At 40.8% G+C, this 20,639-nt stretch overlaps 3 protein-coding genes across 6 annotated transcripts; 1 reads left to right on the forward strand and 2 right to left on the reverse strand.

The window, feature by feature from the left end:
• The first annotated feature begins 484 nt into the window (after window positions 1–484).
• On the forward strand, window positions 485–4,894 carry LOC143323920 (adenine phosphoribosyltransferase). Of its 3 annotated transcripts, none has more exons than XM_076736098.1 (6): window positions 485–628; window positions 2,670–2,817; window positions 2,983–3,076; window positions 3,386–3,532; window positions 4,313–4,408; window positions 4,495–4,894. In XM_076736098.1, the coding sequence occupies exons 2-6, from the start codon at window positions 2,695–2,697 to the stop codon at window positions 4,635–4,637; spliced, it is 603 nt and encodes a 200-aa protein (XP_076592213.1). In that variant the 5' UTR covers window positions 485–628; window positions 2,670–2,694; the 3' UTR covers window positions 4,638–4,894. The 3 variants fall into 3 exon arrangements, with proteins under 3 accessions (XP_076592213.1, XP_076592215.1, XP_076592214.1); XM_076736100.1 differs by having other exon boundaries at window positions 501–628; window positions 2,675–2,817; XM_076736099.1 differs by having other exon boundaries at window positions 519–628; window positions 702–2,817.
• rab34a (RAB34, member RAS oncogene family a) lies at window positions 4,817–10,031 on the reverse strand. Of its 2 annotated transcripts, none has more exons than XM_076736095.1 (11): window positions 9,851–10,031; window positions 8,445–8,528; window positions 8,270–8,361; window positions 8,106–8,174; window positions 7,824–7,925; window positions 7,683–7,747; window positions 7,542–7,593; window positions 7,376–7,457; window positions 6,752–6,842; window positions 5,757–5,864; window positions 4,817–5,678 (listed from the first exon to the last, which is right to left on the reverse strand). In XM_076736095.1, the coding sequence occupies exons 2-11, from the start codon at window positions 8,517–8,519 to the stop codon at window positions 5,611–5,613; spliced, it is 804 nt and encodes a 267-aa protein (XP_076592210.1). In that variant the 5' UTR covers window positions 8,520–8,528; window positions 9,851–10,031; the 3' UTR covers window positions 4,817–5,610. The 2 variants fall into 2 exon arrangements, with proteins under 2 accessions (XP_076592210.1, XP_076592211.1); XM_076736096.1 differs by having other exon boundaries at window positions 4,885–5,678; window positions 8,106–8,171; window positions 9,851–9,992.
• Window positions 10,032–10,743: 712 nt separating this feature from the next.
• On the reverse strand, window positions 10,744–18,307 carry tlcd1 (TLC domain containing 1). The gene is made up of 4 exons (XM_076735692.1): window positions 18,102–18,307; window positions 17,013–17,095; window positions 14,904–14,986; window positions 10,744–13,321 (listed from the first exon to the last, which is right to left on the reverse strand). Exons 1-4 carry the CDS (start codon window positions 18,305–18,307, stop codon window positions 12,923–12,925), a joined length of 771 nt encoding a protein of 256 aa, XP_076591807.1. The 3' UTR covers window positions 10,744–12,922.
• Between the last annotated feature and the right edge of the window lie 2,332 nt (window positions 18,308–20,639).

Raw genomic sequence — 20,639 nt, forward strand, 5'->3', positions numbered from 1 at the left:
TCTTCATCATGTTAAACTGTGATAGGCCATTGTCTGTGTGTCTATTACATAAACACAAGTCAGTCAAATACCTCCAACTGTGATTGTTTTGTCCCTGCACACTGGACATGTGAAAAAATAATAAAAACAGAAATTCATTCAGTCATTATGTGCAGCTGCAGTGTTGTTGTTTATCACATCAGCTCAGATCTGTGTTTGATCAGTGTTTGACCCATGTAAGCCTGCATAGGTCAGATAGGTCAGTGCTTATGTGACCTCTGCGGCCTTACATGATGCACTGCAGAGTCCTCTGCATCTGTGAACAAGTGACCGTTCCCAAAGAAAAGAAAAAGCTCTTGTCAGGTCGGGTTTCTAATCAGCACAGTGTTTTGTCACATGGTTGGTCTTACAGGGAGCTCTAGAGGCGGGGATCCAGCCTACTCAAGGCACTGAAATCGGATTGTTGGAAGGCGGAGAAAAATGATGTAAAATCACCAGAGGCAACATTCGACCAAGGCTTGAGGGAGGGGAGAGAAAAAAAAAAAGTTTCTCCTGAATTAAAGTGGTCACTGCTGGAGGAATTTGGAGCAAAGTGAGGCGTATAATCCTGCTGTCCACCAGGAAAGATTTGGAGTCAACTCACAGAAAGGTGACACTTGATGAAATACATACTGTTCAGTCTCTTGCAGGGTAAGGCTCTTTTCATATGCACTCATCCACAGACAGGCCAGCTGCAGAACAGCGCCCCCTGGAGGAGTTGAGGAGCAGATGAAGTAAAACGTATTCTTGTCTTGAAGCTATCCTGAAGTCTCAGCCTCTGTCAAACATCATTCCTGTCTTACTTGAGCTGGATCTGTGCAGATAGTTTTGGCTGCTGAGCTTTTGATGTATCTGATTTGAGATTTCTGCCACCAAACACAGCAAAGGATGTCTTTTTTTGTTTTTTTGTTTTTTTGTTTTTTTTTTGTGGTGATCACGGCAATAAAATACTACTTTTGAAAAACTCAGCAGTGATACACAGTGATGGAAGAAGTACTTAGGCCTTTTACTTAAGTAAAAGCAGTAATATCACACTGTAAAACTACTTAATTACAAGTCCTGCATTGAAAAATGTACATAAGTAAAAAGTGCTTTCAGTACAAGGTATTCAATGAGCGGCTTAATGCTACCATATCATGTAAACATTATTATATTAATTCTGTCCCATTATCCCATGCTACTTCATGGTAGTCGTAATTTGATGACATCAAACTACGTCTTTTGTTATTGTTTTGATTGAGAGACTCGATGGAATCACAGCGTGCTACCCACTCAGCACCAAACAGCAGATGGACAGATGTTAGCAGCTAGCTGGTGATCATAGCGGAGCATTTAACACCAAAAACAGACATAAAAGAGAAAAGAGAGGAAATATTGGACTTAAATTCAACAGGTGGACAGAAACATGACTCAGAATTAATGATAACGTTGCTCTGTAAATGCTGGATGTGTAAATTAGCAGCTGTTTGCTAAGCGTTGATAATAGTCTTTGTTAGTGTTGTGCTTAAAGCTTGTTTATGCTGCCCCCAAGAGGCCAAATTGTTGTTACTGCAGGTTTAAGCATTTCTCCAGAATATATTCTACATATTTAAAGCACTGTCAGACATGCTCATATGGTAATATTTGCTCATATCTATTACCTTTTTAATGTCGTGTAAACAATGTGCAGAAGTGCAAAAGAAGGCACGTGAACATTCCAGTGTTGCATTCACAGCAAGTTCATGTGGTTCAAGCCTCACATGAGTCAAAACTGTGGGAAAGTACAGTTACTGTTTGCACAAAGGTGAATACTCAGCTTGAACTCTATTGCACAAAACTAGGGTGAAATTTCAGATCCATTTATTTAATAACTGTAAGGATGTTTCCAGTCTGAGAGCTGCGAAATATACTGTCAATACAGCACGAGGATGGATTTTGTTGCTCCAGCAGTGAACAAGATTGTAACCTGAGCTTGCATAGACACTGATCCTCTGGTGTTTCCAAACACCTGCAGACAAACGCCCGAAGACCACAGCTCAGAGGAGCATTTAGAATAACAACCTGAGGCATTTTCTCCAGTCCAGGGTTGATATTTAATTATTATCAAGTGACTACAGTGTTGGATTTGTTTTTGGTGAACAGTCACACCTTGAAGATCTACATTTCATCACCTGCAGTTTTTTTTTTTTTTTTTTTTTTTGGGGGGGGGGGGGGGTCATGCTGTCAACACCAACCACAGATACAGAAATCAAGTTTATTTAACCATGTTTTAATTGTGATTTTAGTTAAGAACTTGAACAGGTTTTCCACATGTGAGCTGCAGCTGTATCCAAATGTAATCCCCCACAAAAAATCCCTCTTACTGCAAACCACGAATACTCTACAATGCAATTTACTGATAGAGCATAAAAAGCAACATGCAGAAACTCTTGAAAGTTTTAAGCCTCTTCAAGTTTCTGGCTTTAGGTGAAGAACTTGGTTGACAAGGTTGTCATCAACTCGTTAGCTGACTTGATTCTGAATGAGAAATCCTGCACTGCACATAAAGTAAGTTCAGTGTTATCGCTGTTCATAACCTCCCACCCACCATTCACCACCCTGGAATCTGATATGGGGGAGTCTCTCTCTCATTCACAGTCCAGTTCATTCACCCAAGTTTCTCCCTCTGACAGCGCAGACGCCAGTGTTGTTTCTCAAATGGACGTGTTGGCTGTTCCTGCAGACAGGCATAAAGGATGGTACCTTTCTCTGATGGCACCCAACACAAAGGGACCAACGTTTGCTTGGCTGGACCCGTCCAGACTTTACTGCAACTCACAGGTATGATGGAAAAAAAGATTATTTCCAGTGACTCAACAACAACGATACTGTTTCTACTGTCTTCGCTCTCACTGACTATAGTATAAAACCTATTTTTTTACCAGGAAAACACAAGTTATGTGTGTATTTTAAATGCACATTTTGCCTTTTGTGCGTTTACTTCAGGCTCTTGCAGACTGTGTCCAAGACCTTCTCAGTCCATTCCACGACGACACCATTGACCTGGTTGCCGGGATCGATGCAATGGGATTTATTCTTGGTAAGAAAACAAACCAATTCATCCCAAGAAGGGAAAATAAGCATGAGAAGGGAAATAAATAGTAGGCGAAGAGCAATCACAAATGGTGTCTCTCGCTTATTTTATTTTAAGAGGCAGCTCTTCTGCCAGTCGGGAAACCTAACCCCACTGGCGAAGATACTAAATTTAGATATTTCAGCTCCTCTAAACTCTGCCTCATGGCACACGTGTGATAACATTCCTCCTGCAGTTCAAACTGGGCAACACAAAGCGATGATTTCTGAAACATCATTCTGTCACAGTGGATGAATGTTTGTACTGTGTTTTCAGGGGCGTCTGTCGCCACCACCCTGGGAAAAGGTTTTCTCGCTATACGCAAAGCCGGACACCTGTGTGTCCCAACCCAAGGCCAAGACTACTCAGACTACACAGGCAGAGAAAAGGTTATGGAAGTAAGACTGGATGTGCTAAAACCAGGTTAATCTTCCTTTGCTTTCTCTGTTGTGGTTTTTGGACTGTTGACAAGGATGTCAATAAGTTTAGACTCATGTTATTTATGGTGTTTGCAAATATTCAGTCTTTTAATTGCAGAATTTCCATACAAAATGTTTGCACGATTACTTAGATCATCATCTGGCACCAAAGCTCTGACTGAAGGAGTTGTTTTAGGCTTCAATACACAGCTGTATTTGAGGATGACGTTGACCAGGCTGTAACATACTTATTTCTCAATCATAAAAATATGTCGGAAAATAGTGAAAATAAATAAATATATGCTGAAACAAATGACTAAAATGTTTAATTCATAATGAAACAGTTGCTGCTCCTGTTGATCAACCAATCATTACGGCTCTTAAGTGAACCCTGAACAATACATGACAGGCATCCTCACTTCATGCTCATTTAGTCCCTGCAGCACAGCACCCTCTGGTGTTCATGTGTGAGCCAACGCTGCAGATGTTAAAGATTTGTATCTTTGATGTCTTATCAGATATTATTACGGTCAATTTGGAGTTACATTCTCTTTCAATCGTCTGTAAAACATCAGAGATCATCCTGTTCATAGACAAAGATATTTTACGTCCTGCTGTCTTTTTCCTGACAGAAAAACTTGGCAGAAAATAAGCATATTATTTTTTTCATGACAGGGATACACTACACACAATTTTATGTAAAAATGTATTGTTTTTTTTACCATGTGAAAACTTCAATAAAGATCCAGTGGATATAAATAGATGAAATGTCTCCTTTCTGCAGGTATGAGGGTGTTGCTAGTGGACCAATGGATCGAGACTGGAGGCACAATGAAGGCTGCCATCCAGCTGTTGGAAAAGCTGGGAGCCACTGTTGTAGGTCAGCCAGATGGTTCGGTTACAACACCATAATTCAATGATCCTCAGCATCTGAACGTAAGTATCATCGCCCTCTGTGTCCTGCAGGTGTAGCAGTCGTGGCCATCGAGAACACTGAGGGAGGAAAGTGGATTAAAGAAAACTACAAATTCTCTCACTGCGTCCCCGAAGAGCTCCAGAGCCAAATTGAACAGAGGTATCTTGATTCCTTCAAAAGCTTCAACAACTAAACAAGAAAACATGATATCTTACATCCTCAGTGAAGAAGAAAAGGGGAATAGCAAAATTTTCTAAAGCTGGGATGGTCAAGAAATTGTTTTATTTGCGTAGACGTGTTGCAGTTTTGTTCCTGAAAAATTCTTTAAAAGACATGTTTGTTATTTTCAAAACACTGTGAAATGGTGTTTTTGCTCTTTTCTAATATTTTTATTACCTGTAAAACATACCATGGGAAATTTCAAAGACAATAAATGATACAATATTCTTAGACAGCATTTCCATTTTTGATGTTGAAATGTTAAAAAGTACCAATGAAGCATATGCTGTAGATAAAAAAAAAAAAAAGAAAGTTCAAGCATGTGTCTACATGAATGGCTCCCAACCTGGAGGTCGGGCCCCCACATGATAAATCTGAGGGGCCGTGAGATGATTAACAGAGTTTTGAACTGCGACTCAAGCTTTCCTCCAAATCATGTCTTGTGATTTATGGCACAAACTTTCTTCTGACAGGAAGGTTGGGAACCTCTGACCTACAATGTTATGAAAAGAGTAAAGACAGTCGTTTAAACCAGAGTATTCTGGGGAAAAAAAATCTTAATTAAGAAACTACAGCAGCGAGACAGAATGTTTGATTCAAGCCCTAAGGTAAGCATCCACACATGCATGATGTTAAAAACATCCACGGTCATTCTTTGGCATCTCTGCAGTACCAGAACAGTCATTTTTGTGTAATTGCTGTGTCATCCTGTAACTCCAGACAAGTTAAACTGAGCAACACCACAAAAATCCTCATCCCACAGAGGAAAACTCTTTCTAGGCCAGGAAAAACTGAACTCAAAGATGTCAGGAAGTAAAACTCCGGCGTCCCTCCTCTGACCACAGAAAATCCCTCCCATGAGCTGGAGAGCAGCCACAGTCTTTTTCCACCGAGAAAAATCCTCATTTCCAGTGCGCACCTTTGACTTTAGACTCCTGCTTCCATCCTTACTGACAGCAGTTCGGCTGTTTCTTCTTCGATGACGCGTACATACTGTTTGAATTGCTGTTGATCCCTGAAACAAATGAACAGCTGGGTGTTAAAACAATGTGAAAACTCCTCATGATTACAGGGAGACTGTTCGGATACTCACTGACAACATCTCCAATTTGCCTCGATCCACTTTTCTCCAGTTCAGCAAGAACGTTTGTCTCAAATGCCAAAGAAGCAACTCGAAAGAAAAACTCCTTCACGTTTTCCCCTGCAGCATGAAGAGATACCGATCAGTAAGGGACCGTGTGGAAATTAATAGACTCTGAAACTATTTTAATTTAAAGTATTAAAATGTTAATGGAACAATGATGATAAAGTTAAATTTAATGGATGATCCAATCATGTAGATTTACATTTCAATTGCTTCAGCTGTGCCTCTGAGAAATCATGATTTATCCATCATTGAGCCACACCAGACATCTCTAAAGACTACAATACCCATAAGCCTTTGTTGCCAATGCCACGGTGCAAAGTAGAGTTGCAGATTTCAACTGCTGAACTGATTAAGCTGCAGATTCTAAAATTTGTTTTCTCAACACTGTAATCTTTAGTTTCCACCCGCCATTTCTTCCCGAAATGCACCCTGGGAATTATAGTTAGCTTCTTACCATAGTTGAGCTTGCACCCTCTACTTTTTAACCAAACAACCAGATATTTTCTGACAGAGTTGTTAATATTTTGGACTGACTGATGACTAAACTGTAAAGGTTCAACATATCTATACACATATATCTATATCTCTATGTGACTTTACTGCAGCTCTGTTATAATGCAGAATAAAGTGAAGCAACTGTTTGCTGGTAAGAGCTTATTTGTTCTACTGGCAAACAGAAACTAAAGCCCTGTTAGACACACGATTGTTCTCCTCTGCATGCGGAAAAAAGCATCCGTATGATCAATGGTGCATACAAAAGGCATGCTTTTATTTTGATATAACTATTTAATCTTGTTTTTTTTTATTTTTGAGTAAAACCCACAAGAAAATTATAAAATAAAACATTGCAACTACCCTCCCGAGCTCATAATTTTCAAACAGTGCCCAAATCACTGGTGGGGTTGCTGCTCATTTCACTGCATCTACGTCCAAACACTCACCTGTCAGTGACGACACCGCCCAGTACTCGGCTCTGATCTCTTGTGCTAGTTTCAGGGCATCTTGTTCAATCTGAGAGTACTGAGCAGGAGACTGTCAGAGAAGCCGGAGAGGCCAAGATCAATATAATGTCATCGAGTTAAACACAAAACAAATCTTTACACTAGTCTTACTCTGCCACTGACTATTATTTTTATTATCCATTAACCTGACTATTATGTTCTTGCGTGAGGCCTTCAAATTACCTGTCTTGGTCTAAAAGCCAAAGAGAAACTGTTTTCCGTCACATGAAACAAAGAAAAACAGCAAATCCTCAAAACGAAAAAGTCTGAAATGGTATTTTTGAAAAATCACTTGAGTGATTAATCAACTACTACTTATTGAAACAGAAAAGTAGCCGAGGTAACCCAGTGAACAAATGTGCTTCTGGCTTCTCACCACTGATTAAACGCAGTCAGTAAAGTCTTAGAATGAGTTGGGGATGAGGAAAGTACATTCTTGAGGTCTGAGCCAGCACACAAACGCTTTGTGGTGCTGGCACCGATCCCAACAACCGACATTTGACTCCAGCAGAAGACACAGAAATGTTCACAGGCATGTCCACTTCAAACAGCATGAAGACTTACGCTCAGGTCTTTCTTTGTGCCGACGACGAACAGCTGAACACCGGTGGGGTCGTTCTCTCTCAAGGCGTCTTCGAGCCACTGCCTGCAGACAGAAGAAAGCAACTTTACGTCCTCCAGCTGGGACAAAACGGGTCAACAGCAAGCTGCTCATGATGAAAAAGCTTACCTCACGTGGCCCAAAGAGGCAACATCGTTTACGTCAAACACGATAATCACAACTGGAAGAAGAAAAGACAATATGACAAAAATGGAAATGCTTTATGAGCTCTAAGTGTGTTTTAGCATGTTCTCTCTAAAACACTCTCACCCTGGGCTCCTCTGTAGTACGTAGAAGCAATGCACTTGAACCTCTCTTGGCCTGCAGTGTCCCACCTGCAACATAGAGAGAGGCTGATGAGTAACGTCACATCAGGCAGACCCAGTTTAACGCATCAGAATGAAGACTTACAGCTGCAGGCTGAAAGGAACACCCAGCACCTCAAACCGCTCCATCTCAAAGTCCACACCGATCGTCGCCTTGTAGTTCTTATCAAAAGCATCTTTGCAAAATCTGAAAATACACAAAATGTCTTAAAAAATTCATTCAGATTTAACATGTCTGCATTTTTAAATAATAAAATATCACACTGTGCTTCCTTGTAGGTGTCACATGTTCTCTGACTTCTTTACTGAAGTTATTTATTTTCCAGAACTGCACCTCGACACAGTAAGTGGCTGCATTTGAGCTTACCTATTAATCAGACAAGTTTTCCCCACAGCCAGGTCACCCACCACGATGACCTTAGAGATCTTAAATCTGCTGAGAGGAATAAAAGAAGAAGAGGCGACGAGTAAATAAGTGCTAAAACAACACATCACCTCCGGTATCGTCTGGCTGGCGGTGGCTGTGCTCACCCCACAGTGCCGGTGCGCTGCTCCTGGCAGGCGGTCTTCACTTTATTGTTGAAATCGTCCTTCGTGTGCAGAGCTGCCTCTTTCCTGAAATACTACAAGAGAGGAAGGAGGACGTGTGAGGCCGCGCACAGCTTTAAGGAGGCAGCAAGGCTTTAGTGGCAGCTTGTGATTTTACCGGAGGGAGCTGAGCGATGATGCGGTCCCTTCGGACAGGAGGAAGAACACTCATGGCTGAAACTCGGACAGACATGAAGCTTCACTGTAAATGTTCGTCAGAGAGAAAGAGAGCAGCATCAACAATCTGACACTTCAACTACTTACAGCTGTTTCTTCATCATATCCAGACAGCAGAAACTGATTTTCAGGTCTAATTCTTTTTTTTATTTCTGCTTATTTCTCGTAAAGAAACTTCCAAGTATGAAGACACAGAAATAAATAAATATCTATTTCTGAAAGCACTTTTTGTTCCAGTCGAGGAACTGATTTGGACCCTTAGGTGCTGAAACAACTGGTCAAATAAAAACATATTCAAATAACTTTTTGACTGATTAATCAATGGACACAAAAATATAACACAATATTTTGAGAACTGATTGTCACTTTTAAGCAAAAGTTCCAAATATTCGCTGGTTTGACAGCTCAGATGTGAATATTTACTGGTTTTCTTTGACTTCTTTGACAGTGAACTGAATATCTTTGAGTTTTGAACTGCTGGTTGAACAAAACTTACAATTTGAAGACATGACCTCTCTGGGAAATCAGGATCATCATTTTTCATTTAACAATCAACCAAAATAAGTTAGTTGTTTATTAAACGGATAAATCGATAATGAAATTAACCATGAGTTGCAGCTCTGCTGTCACATGCGTCCATGTTTTGTTTTTATGTTGCCTTGCTGCAACTGACCTGGAATGAGTTGCCATAACAGAGATATTGATCACTGCCTTATATGTAAAAAAAAAAAAAAAAAAAAAAAAAACTTGTTCCAAACTAGCACACAGAAACTGAGAAACCGCTTTTCAGTGAAACAAACTATTTGTTCCTATTAACTTTGGGATGAATCGGGATCTCGGGCTTTGCATTCCCTTTATTTTCCCAGGCCACCAGAACATAGACTGCACCCCTAACATGCACACACATAGACACACACACACACACACACACGCACACACATAGACACACACACACACACCTCCTGTCAGTCACAGTGTAGAAGTAAAGACACATCCAGGCTGAGGCCCAAGTCAAACAGTACTGTGATGAGAGAAAATATTTGTCATCCATTGTGCAGCTACGCGACCACAGACGGAGTCCGACCAGACAACTGTAATCAGAGTTGATCCACTTACTGTGTGGATCTGTTTTAATCCTATTGTTCATCAAAGCTCCTGGTAAAGAAGAGCTCTAATTTACTAGATTTGGTTTGTTTTACCATAAAACTGAAACTTTAAAACTCAACTTTCCGTTCAAACGGCAGCTGAAGCATCTCATCATCTCGGTAAAGCTCCACGTTAAGAAGAGTTTTACGCACACACGACCAGATGAAAACTTCTCAGAACAGCGTGTTAAAACTGTGGTACCTCAACGAGGCAGGGTGGTCCGCTCAAGGTTCCTCTTCTGTTTTCTGTGTTGCGTCTTCTTACTGAGATTCAGACCCATCCGAGCTCATAGCTGAGTGTTGAAGCGCTGAGTTTGCGGAGCGCAGAGCCGAAGTCGATCCGCGGAAGTTGGGGGGGAGCAGCAGGCTGGACGCGCCGCTGCGCTGACTCAGTCCCCGGGATTTTTTTCTCTCTTTCCTCCCACATTTTCTCTGCTCGGGCCCCTGCTGGAGGAAATGAGGAATAACAGAGAAAACAAATCTATCTATCTATCGATCGATCTATCTATCTGAAAGCGCAAAGCAAATTTATAGCATTTTTATTCTTTGTTTATTCCTTTTGTTTTATGCATCGTATTTATCTATATAAATCCATTTATTCTTCTCTGACACACCTTTTTTAACCTGTTTATTTGCTGTGTTTGTAAAGCAAAAAGAGTAAAAGTAAGACTGAGAGCAATGCTTAAGAAAATCGATTGCAAGACATCTATAACCGCCTTTTTCTTTGACATAATTTCATAATATTGCTGTTTCTACACGATGCGAACCATATTTCCATGCTCCTTCATTCGTCTGTATGTGCCTGTGTTTGCATTAAAGGAGAAAATATTGAAACCTTTTTTAGCGTTTCCTGTCCGTCAATTAAATATGCTGTCAATAGAGGGCGCTCTAAGCCTCTTCTGACTGGTTATAAAACACTAATTCTGAGTCCATCTGTCTTGGTGGAGGAAGTATTCACATCCTTTTCTTAAGTCAGAGTATTGATACCACACTACAAAAGTACTCCATTACAAGTAAAAGCCCCGTATCTAAGCATATCCATGAAAATGTACCGTAAAATCAGCATATGTACAAAAATAAACATCGACATCCCAGTGATTTTAAATAATCTTTTAATTCATGTATCACTCAACTAAAACAGATGTCGCTTTAGCACAAGATACATCATTGTGGTCAGATGGTCAAATGAATTCACTTGATGTTTGTCTCAAAAGTCTCTGTACTTGGCTGAGCTTCTACAAAAGCTTATATCATTCTGCACTATATCTACACTTCCTTTATCTTCATCTGTGCTTTGTTCTCATTTTTCAAAAGGCACTGTGGTAAAGGCACCGAAGCACAGGTCAGACACATCTAAACTCTGAACTTTCTTGGCGTTGGCTGAGATAGAAAATGAAATGTACTGATGATGAAGTTTCTAAATGACACTGTCAGCACTTATGAGTCATATGGCATGATTAGGAAGCATTTAAAGCCCACTAATGGTGTTTACGTGTACTACCATTGGAGATCTATCAAATCATTTGGGAACATTATTTACAAAACATCAATTTATGAGGAAAGAGGAAGAAGAGGAAGCACATCTTCATCTAAGGGTTGTTATTCAATGTCCTAAAACAATGGATCTATTCTGTTAAAAGAGTTATTATTTTGCAAAGAAGCAAATAAGGTACACACGGTGGGGATACTCTATTATTACTCCACAAGTCTAACTACTGCCAATGAAATATTGGTACTGATTGTGCTGCTGCCTGCTCTCATTATGAAGGGTCTCTCACGATGTCCACTTCCTCAAAAGCTCAAGTATCAGGCTACTAGATTGCAGGAAGATCCAGCTTCAGCCCCACTTATGTTAAATATCAACAGATTTCATATGAGAACCTTAAGAGGACCATAAATTGTCCTGCATTCTTGTGTGTTTCCAGACACAGTATTGTGTCTTATGCACCGCCTCAGTGTCTCTTCAGCCACAAATGGCGTCATATAGACAGAGAGAGGACATACTGTATATACACGGAGCCTGTTATTAAAATGTTGCTTCTAAAATTCAAAGTTCACTGTCAGAAAATACCAGCTGGTAGGTTGTTACCGCATAAAAACACTGCTCCTTTTGCAGATAAGGCAACATATAGGCTAGCCAGGTTGTCAGCTAAGACTTTTGAATTCTGTTTTTTTTTTTTTTTTGTCAGACTAAAGGATTAATTTGACTTTTTTGAGACCTACATTTATCTGCTTTCTTGCCAAGATTTAGATGAGAAATTTGATACCACTCTTGTATTGTTGCACTAAAGCTACATCCAGTAGCTGGCTAGCTTAGTTTAGCAAAAAAGGAAACAAAAGGATACCACCAGCCTGGCTTTGTGCAAAGGTAAAAACCTTTATGTACCTGCAAACTCAACAAGAGAGTTTGCTGGTACATATCTTTGGACAGAGTAAGGCCATCTGTTTCCCTGTTTCTAGTCTTTAAGCTAAGCTAACTAGCTGCTGGCTGTAGCTTGACGTTCACTGTACAGATACGAGAGTGGCGTCAATCCAGAAAGTGAATCAATATCTTTCCCAAAATGTCAAACTATTCCTTTAAGTTCCATGATGCTGAAATGTGTTTGACATTTTGGTTGGACTGATATCACTCTATTTTTAATATAAGAATATAAGGCTACCATCGTTACCTGTTAGCTTAGCTTGCATAGCCTAAATCTTATATATATGCATTGATTGTTTAATTTGTATAAAACCTGAAGTGTACAAAAGCAAGTTGTGGAGGATTTCATCACTGCACAGAGCCAAGCGAGCTGTTTCCACTTGTTTTCAGTCTTTACGCTAAGCTAAGCTAACTAGCTGCTAGGTGTAGCCTCATGCTTACCATACCAACACAAGAGTGGTATCAATCTTCTCATCTAACGCTTGCCAAGAAAGCCAGAGTGTATTTCCCAGAATGTACACCTATTCTTTTAAGATCACATGATGTAACATGTAAAGGGTTTGAAAAACTATTTCTGAGTGTAACCCAGAATTTTGGCTTCAAATAAAGCACTGTTGCATTGTATTTTTCCCCTTGAAAACCCAAACGTCTGACTTTCCAACATCTCTGGAACGCAGCACCTGAACAAGGCTACAACTTGTGCCACCAACAGTTGTTTAGAGGAGTATGTTGTTTGGCAGTGAAACACAACAACCTGACGTGACAAGGAACAAAGGTCTGGAGAAAGACAAAGTGTGTAAACTCCCACCCTGAATGAAGATATAATAAAATAGTCCAATAAACCTTCCTCAGTCAATCACTGAGAAACTTTCTGGAGTTGTTGTTAAGTGTCCCGTTCTGTCGCACAGAGCTCTGACTCCAGAAGTCGGCACGGAGCAGGCGGTAGAAATAAATCAGGATCATAATATTCATCACTATCATGGAGGAGAGAAAGTATCCACCGTGGTCCAGCCAGGAGTAGTTGTGGACGATGTACCAGGTGAGGTAGAACTGTGTGCTCAGACGAAATGTGACGTAGGTGAAGAGGTTGGCGAACTTGTTGATGTAGTACGTGGAGGAGGACTGAGCTCCCGCCAGCTTCAGCATCAGCCTCAGGTGCAGGGTGACGCTGTTGACCTCTACAAAGAGAGCTATCACAGCGCCGGCGACATACAGCTGAGTGTAGAGGGTGTAGAGGAAGCACCAGATGACCTGAAGAGGAGACAGACACAGACAGGCAGACGCATTTTGACGGTCTCATAATTTGTTTCTTATTTGCTTTTTCCAGTTTTTCTTGTTCACTTACCTCTTTTCCCTGTAATTAAAGCACTGTGTAACTTTGTTAGGACAAGTGCTACACAAATTTACATTTCATTTACATGAAAGCCTTTGCATTCTCATTTAAAATCTATCAAAAATATTCACCACACTCTTAAGAAAAGGAGTCATTTGAATCTCAAAATGAGTACATACATGAGAGCTTCCCCTTGGGTGGAAAGACTGGTTCGGATGCAGATGCATTTGTTAAAAGCTAAAACATCATCAATCAACCCTTTGAAGCAGCTGAATAAACCTTTAATGAAACTGAATGTCTTGCTGGTGGTTCTTTTGAGTGTAAAACTGATTGAACATGGAAAACAAGCTGTTGCGGGATGGAAAATATACAGAGAGAGCTTTGTTATTGTTTCATGTCAGTGGAAGCTTAAGACTATTACACAGTATGGAGCTAAATGGAAGGCAGCGGCTGTCCTGTAGGTATGGAAAGCGTACTCAAACAGCCAAAAATCTACATTATGGTATGTTTGGAAAAAGGCTAAGATTAGCATGTTAAGAGCGCTTATGAAAATGACCTGAAATTTAGTCTATAGATTTATCTAGAGAATATGAAAGTTCCATTTTTCATGACACATGCACACTTAACTGAAAGTTGCATATTTCTTATTGCTCTCTTGACCAGAGAACGAGAACAAAGACGCACATGTGTAAGGCACAAAAGATACTTCCGAGATACATTACTTTGAAAATCATGATGTCTGTCACAAAAGAAACGGAGGATTTGTGTCCATGTGCATGAATCTTATAGATTATTTCACAAACTGCTGTGAGGCTGTGTTGGCTCTTTCACTAATATAAATACAAATATTGTTATGATTCTCAACAATGCTTCTAATATAACCTCTCATGATGGACTGAGTTTGGGGACAATTTATATAAACTGCAGCAGAAGTCATTATCTTAGGTTTAACTATTTCACTTAAGCATTATGTAGCTCAAATGAAGGCGATAAAGAACGCGCTGCACTTGAACCTGTCAGGCATGTGTTTTCAATGTTTGACTTAAAGGGGAAATTAAAGCAAACTGGATGTTTTCAGGGATAAAAACTCAACAAATGAGCAAACACATTTCTGCCAGCTGGTCCTCTGCTCAGTGGCGACGTGCTGCATTCAGCTCAGCTCAGGCTGCAAGACAGTCTGTGTTATTTCCCCCTAATTATTCTTCCAACTCTGGATTTGTTTGTTCAGTGGATACTTGATTAATAATTAAACAGCAGTCAGTAGAAACCAACAACAGCATAAAAAAGAAATCTTTAAGCCTTGATGCAACACAGGGTATTTACAGCACAACCAAATTTATGATTTATGTACGTTTCATGTAAGTTTTTCTCAAAATAACGCCTAATTTTCTTGTCTTTTCTCATCTTTCTTAATGATATTTTCTTGATGATTATCTGACCCACAAATGCAACCTTGATAGATTTAAAAAAGAAAACGTGCCCGCAGACACGCCATCTTACCAGTGCATGATGGATTAAGAATTCCCATGATGCCCTTGCGTGTCCTGTCAGGATAATATCACCTGCATCTTGCACAAAGTATCCTAAGAGGGAAGAGAAAAGGACATTGTCTCTGTCACTGCTATGAGTCATGCAGGGTGAATCAGCTTAGTAGTTTGGTCAGTTTTTATTTAGACTGCTGATACTGAAGCCAGTATCACATAGCTGCTGCTGAAATGTGTCCAGATTCAGGTGATACAAATACAGATATATAGATATTCAGTGTGTGCAACAGCCTTTAAAGATGTCACCCATTCACACGTCCACCCATTCACAGGAAGCACATAAGGTTGAGAATAAAGTCCAGTTTTTATTTGTAAGTTTAAGCTTTTCCTGGACATGTGCAGGACATCCCAGTCTGTCTGACACATGAATACAGTTTGTTTACACATTCAAAGTGTTTATTTTACTGCAGCTCAGTTTTTGTTTAAAGCTCATCATCAACACATTACAGCACTGCATGTTGAATTTGTTTTCCGACATATGCTTGACACATCGGCAGCATGTATTTGTTTGCTCTCCTTTTGTTTCCTCTTGTCTGTGTGCTGTAACTAATGTCCTGCGAGCCCGTGTAAACTGAGCATCTTTGGCTGCATGAAAGTTCTTCCTCTTGTGAGGTCAGAGTGATTTTTCTCAGCTTTTTTTTGCAAGTTTTGCTTGAAAAGGGCTGGTTCAAAGTGCAGCTGGAAAATGGAAAGCAAAGATGGAAGAGAAGCTATTAACGTGTTTGTACAGTCCTGCTCATTCACCTCATTGAAGTGACAATGCCAGTGAGTGAGTGTAAATGTCATGCCGGCTGAGGTGATGAGGTTAGATGGCAGGTGTGACTCGATAAACCAGACAAGTGTGTGGCATCTAACCAACAACCGCCTTGTCGTAACACGTCACCTCACTCCATCATAAAAAATGGATTTAATGAGTACAAATGAGGGATTTCATCTTAAAGAGACAAAACAGGAATGAAAAAATCTCTCTGATTTGATGATTTTCAAGCTGTCCAAACAGCAGCTTTGAATTCACAGGAGGGTTTTATTTAGAAGTAAATGTGCAAACATTTATATATATATCTGAATATATCTGACATTACATTGCAAGATTTCCCTTGTGTCACTCGTCAATCAGAGGATCGTCAAAGAGATATTAAGAGTCAGTGTTTGATGAACTAATCTGACAGTGGAGTTAATCACTCCTTATTACTCTTAGAAGATGCCAGCAGAACAATTCGCAACATAACCATGATTAGGTCTCATTTAGCTGGAGGTATTCAAGTGACTCTGAGTCCCTCTGTGCCTCTGTATGACTGTCATGCTGCGGCTACACAATCAGCCTCAATGTTAAATAACATGACCTCCAGTATCGGGCTGGGTTGGCCTCAGTGGAGCTAATATCTGTTTGCGGTTGTTAGGGCAGATCTCTACAGATTTGTATCTTCATGGTAACACAGAGATACACATAAGACCCAGCCACATTCAGTGCAGCTCAACCAGACCACCGAGTCCTTGGTGAATTATCTGTGGTGTCCATGGTGTTTGGGAGGAGACGCCCATTCGACTGTTGTGAGAATCAGGTGAGATGGGCGGATCTTTTCATTGTTTCTCTGAAAAGCAGCAACTGGAAAGGTGGAAATTTAATGTCCGGAGGGTTGAGTTCAGATGAAGGGTGGATGAGAAAAGTCTGTCAATCAACACCTCTGCCTCATTTTTGTTAAACTAGAACTGCAGCGAGTAGCCAATTACTCAACTGACAGAAAATGAGTCAGCAACTATTTTGATAGCTGAAGTATCCTGTTAGTTTATTTCCAAACAAAACATTACAACATTTGCTGGTTTCTGCTTCTCAAATGTAAAGATTTGATCCTTTTGTCTGTCATATGTGATATAATCAACGGAATAACTGGCAGATTAATTAATAATGAAAACAATCGTTTGTTGCAGCCTTACATTGCGAGCAAAGGACATTTTCTCTTGAGACTGCAGGCTGATGATACAAAAACAAAAGACGTGCAACTTCATTTAGACACCAAAACTTAACTTTACAGCTGTTGGCAAGGAATTCCTTCCATTCACTGACCTGTTGAAACGCAGACGAGCAGGTAGGATAGAGGGGTGTGGTACGAGTGGATGTTGCTCAACGTCTCTGGCCAAACCAGTGCACTGGAGAGGGACACATGTTATGGGTAGATGGGGCTGTATTCGCCTCAGTCAAACATACAAGGGCTCACTTCTGGAGAGAGAATCCTGACAAAGCAGCATTAAAATCAGGTGTTTTGGCTTTTGTAACCCCCTGACCAATATAGAGCACTTTTAGTAGTTGTAGAAACATTTTAATGCTATTTATGAACTAATTCTATTTGACAATATCATTATTTCTACAATTCTGCCACTGTTTTATAGACTCTGATTTTGCAATATTCTTTGTCACTTCTTCACTGCTGTTTAGCACAAGGGGCACACCTCCAACAGCAAAGGTTTCTCGGTGTCCCCTCCCTGTATAAACACACCATGACAGAATCATTGTTAATAAATGACCTACAGTCCTTCTGTAACATCTAAAGCAGTGTGCTTTTTAGCATGTTTCCTTGGCACTGCAAAAACTTTTGATTGTGAAAACTTGCTTCTTTCACCTCTCAGTCATTACTAATTCATACTGTCACACATTAAATGCAGAAAATAGTTAACCGAGGAAGAGGACTGCTTTGAAAAATGTGACCTAGGTCCCACTTCTTGATGTTAAAAGATGAGTCACGAGCACTGTCCCCGCCCCAAAATAGTTTCTCACGATGCTTTCACAAGAATGCTTTTTGTGAGCAGGTTTTTCAAGTTCATATATCTGTTGGCTGCTGCTTGTGTTGGCCTGACTGCTCTCTGAATGTGGGCCTGGAAAGATTTGGTTCTTTACAAATCTCAGAGGCTGACACAAATTGGCGCAAGTGGCAATAACAGCCTTGTTTGGCTCATACAGCGCAGTGGCATTTCCCTCCCCACTTATAAATGCCATTGTCTCCCCCGTCCCTCACCCTGTCTGAACGTGCCCTTCTTCTCCTGCCACAGACTGTCACTGCTGCACACACCCACAGCCCCACACACAACACATCATGTGGACTGTCAATAGACAATGGTGTCCCAGTGTGGACAGACAGATGTTTGGATGGAGACTCACCAGGTCAGGGCCCATGATCCAGTCAGCAGGGAGTGCACCATTGAGACAGAGAGGTTCCTCCACTTCCAGGAGTACAGGTCATTCTGCTTCACCACTTTGGGTACTGGCAGCCTTTGCAGCAACCGGTGCACCACCCTGAAAAGCAGAGAGAACACCAGCACTGACGGGCCTGGGTGACTCTTCAGCACAGGAAGCAGGGCGTCCATCCTCCCGACCCCTGCTCTCCCTCTCTGTCCTTTGGCTTTTTCGCGCTCCTGTAAACGTCTCCTGGTGATGGGCGGTAATGTGACAGGGGGTTCCGCAGAGAGGTGATCCTCTGTTTTTATTTTTTTCCAAGTCTTTCTTTTATTATTATTTTTCAAGTGCAGGGCTGTCCGACTGATGCTGGAGCCTTTTTCCCCTCACGTTTTCAGCGTTCCGGGCCTGAAGAGGAAGGCTTGCTGGGGATTCCCGTCGCAGCTCATTCCACTGCGACGGCGTTCGTCTTCACGCAGCGCCTTGTAATGTTATGCTCTGCTGCTCTCAGCCCGCCTGTCTGTGCAGACTGAGAGGGGGAGCGGTGGAGAGGGAGCGGGATGGGTGGTGCTGCCGTTGCTGCTCCCTTTTACCATAGAAACAAGGAGGGGCAGACACTGTGATCAAGTTACGCAAGGAATAAAATCACAGAGCAGGGCGACTGAGGCGTGATTTTGGGTAAGAATGTCGTGAAAGGCCAATACAAATGTCAAATAGCTGCACTGGAACTGTTATGTCTGCCAGCGCGTGTAACGCACCGTGCGTAAAAGCCCATTTCCCTGCGTCACGCATTAAATGTATTGATAATAACAAAAATACTAGCACTAATAATTATGCCTGAACCGCGCTGTGTTTCGTTTGTTATTATCCTAAAAGACCATAGAGGAACTAATCATTTACAAGCCATTTGTGCGTTTTGGTATTTGGACACTCTGTTTGCGCTGTGCCAGTGGTGGTGCAAGTATACAAATCCTTTATCCATTTTGTTTCTTTTATCTCTGGGTGACAGAATGTGATACTCTGGGCCATAATTGATTTATCAGTAAGGCTCTTGAATGGTTTCACTCATGTCTTGAGTTTGATTGTTAAAGTTAGGTGGTGCACCACAAAGGATAATCTTAGGTCATGTTTCATTTTTCATTTAATGCTGCAGGTGAGCCACATATTTCACAAACGTTCCATAAGTTCCCATGTTTATGCTGATGATACACAACTGTATTTTCCCCTTAAATCTAGTCTTTCCATTGATATAGTTACACATTCAAGCTCTGATCCATATGTTTGACAGACAAGTGTCCAGGTTGCTTCCATCAGCTGAGGACAAGAGCCAAAGGAAATGATTTTCAACAGTGGGAGACCTTGATGGTTGGTGCTTTTATCTCCTCTGACACGGACATCTGCAAATCTGTTTATTCTGGCTGGGACCACAAGTCAACTTCTTGCCTTCAGCCCATCCAAAATGCTGATTTGAGCTAAACACAGTATCAAACTATCAAGTTTAATACATCCTATTTGTACTGCCATTGTTGTGTTATTCACCCCATTTAATTGTTGTCATCTTTTTGGCCTTGTTGTAATCATATTGTACTCACCTGTCTGCATGCACTTCCCCAAAGGAGATACAACGTTTACTTGAACCTTTATAATATTTTATGGAGCTTCATAGTTGTGAGGGAATTTTCTATCACAGGCCTTCTGTACAGTTAGGACCCTAAAGGTCTCAAGGTTGGACAACATAGACCTCTGAGACACGTTAACATAATATTTAGAGACGATTCTAGCAGACAGCAGATAGGTAACCTCTCCCCCTGTTCTTACTATGGAGGTAGCCAAGGTCTTATAGATAAACTGTACAGACATAGACCAGACCAATTCTAGGAGGATTGCTCGAGTTCACATTTTAATAAGGAATTAGGTCAAAGTGTCCTCAGTTAGAGGGTTGGAGGTCAGGGCATACGTAAGTATGATAGGAGCTATTGTTTGGATTGACTATCCAACAGAGTACCACAAATGTAGAAGGTAGGTATAAAATATCCGTAATAGGGAATAGTTCAATGAATAGAAAGGAAAACATGTGGCATTGAGGGTATTAATACGCCCTGTTAGAAAGAACATCTTCAGAATTTGGTGTGGCACTACCTTGGTTCATTTGTGGACATTGTGTTGCTCATCAGCTTCTCCTTGATGCAATAAATACTTCTGCATACAACATCTGAAGTCTCCTGGTGAACTCCTTCCTTCAGCTCACAAGAATTTCCACCACAATAGTGAGTACTAGCTGGCTCCAATTTCCATACGTTAGGTGATCAAATACAGACTTGCATTTTTATTTGGATAAATTGGTGGTAATGCCAGCAGTGAGCAATGTTACTATAAATATGATTGGTAATATAACCATATCGATCTTTGTTATGTTTGGAGAACAACAATATGAATGTGGTGTGTTAAACAGGCAGCCTAACAGTAACACCCTCTCCTCTTGGCCATAACTCTTTCCATAAACACAGCGTGGCTCTCATTCCC

This window comes from Chaetodon auriga, chromosome 7 (genome assembly GCF_051107435.1).
Source record: "Chaetodon auriga isolate fChaAug3 chromosome 7, fChaAug3.hap1, whole genome shotgun sequence".
Taxonomy (NCBI): domain Eukaryota; kingdom Metazoa; phylum Chordata; class Actinopteri; order Chaetodontiformes; family Chaetodontidae; genus Chaetodon; species Chaetodon auriga.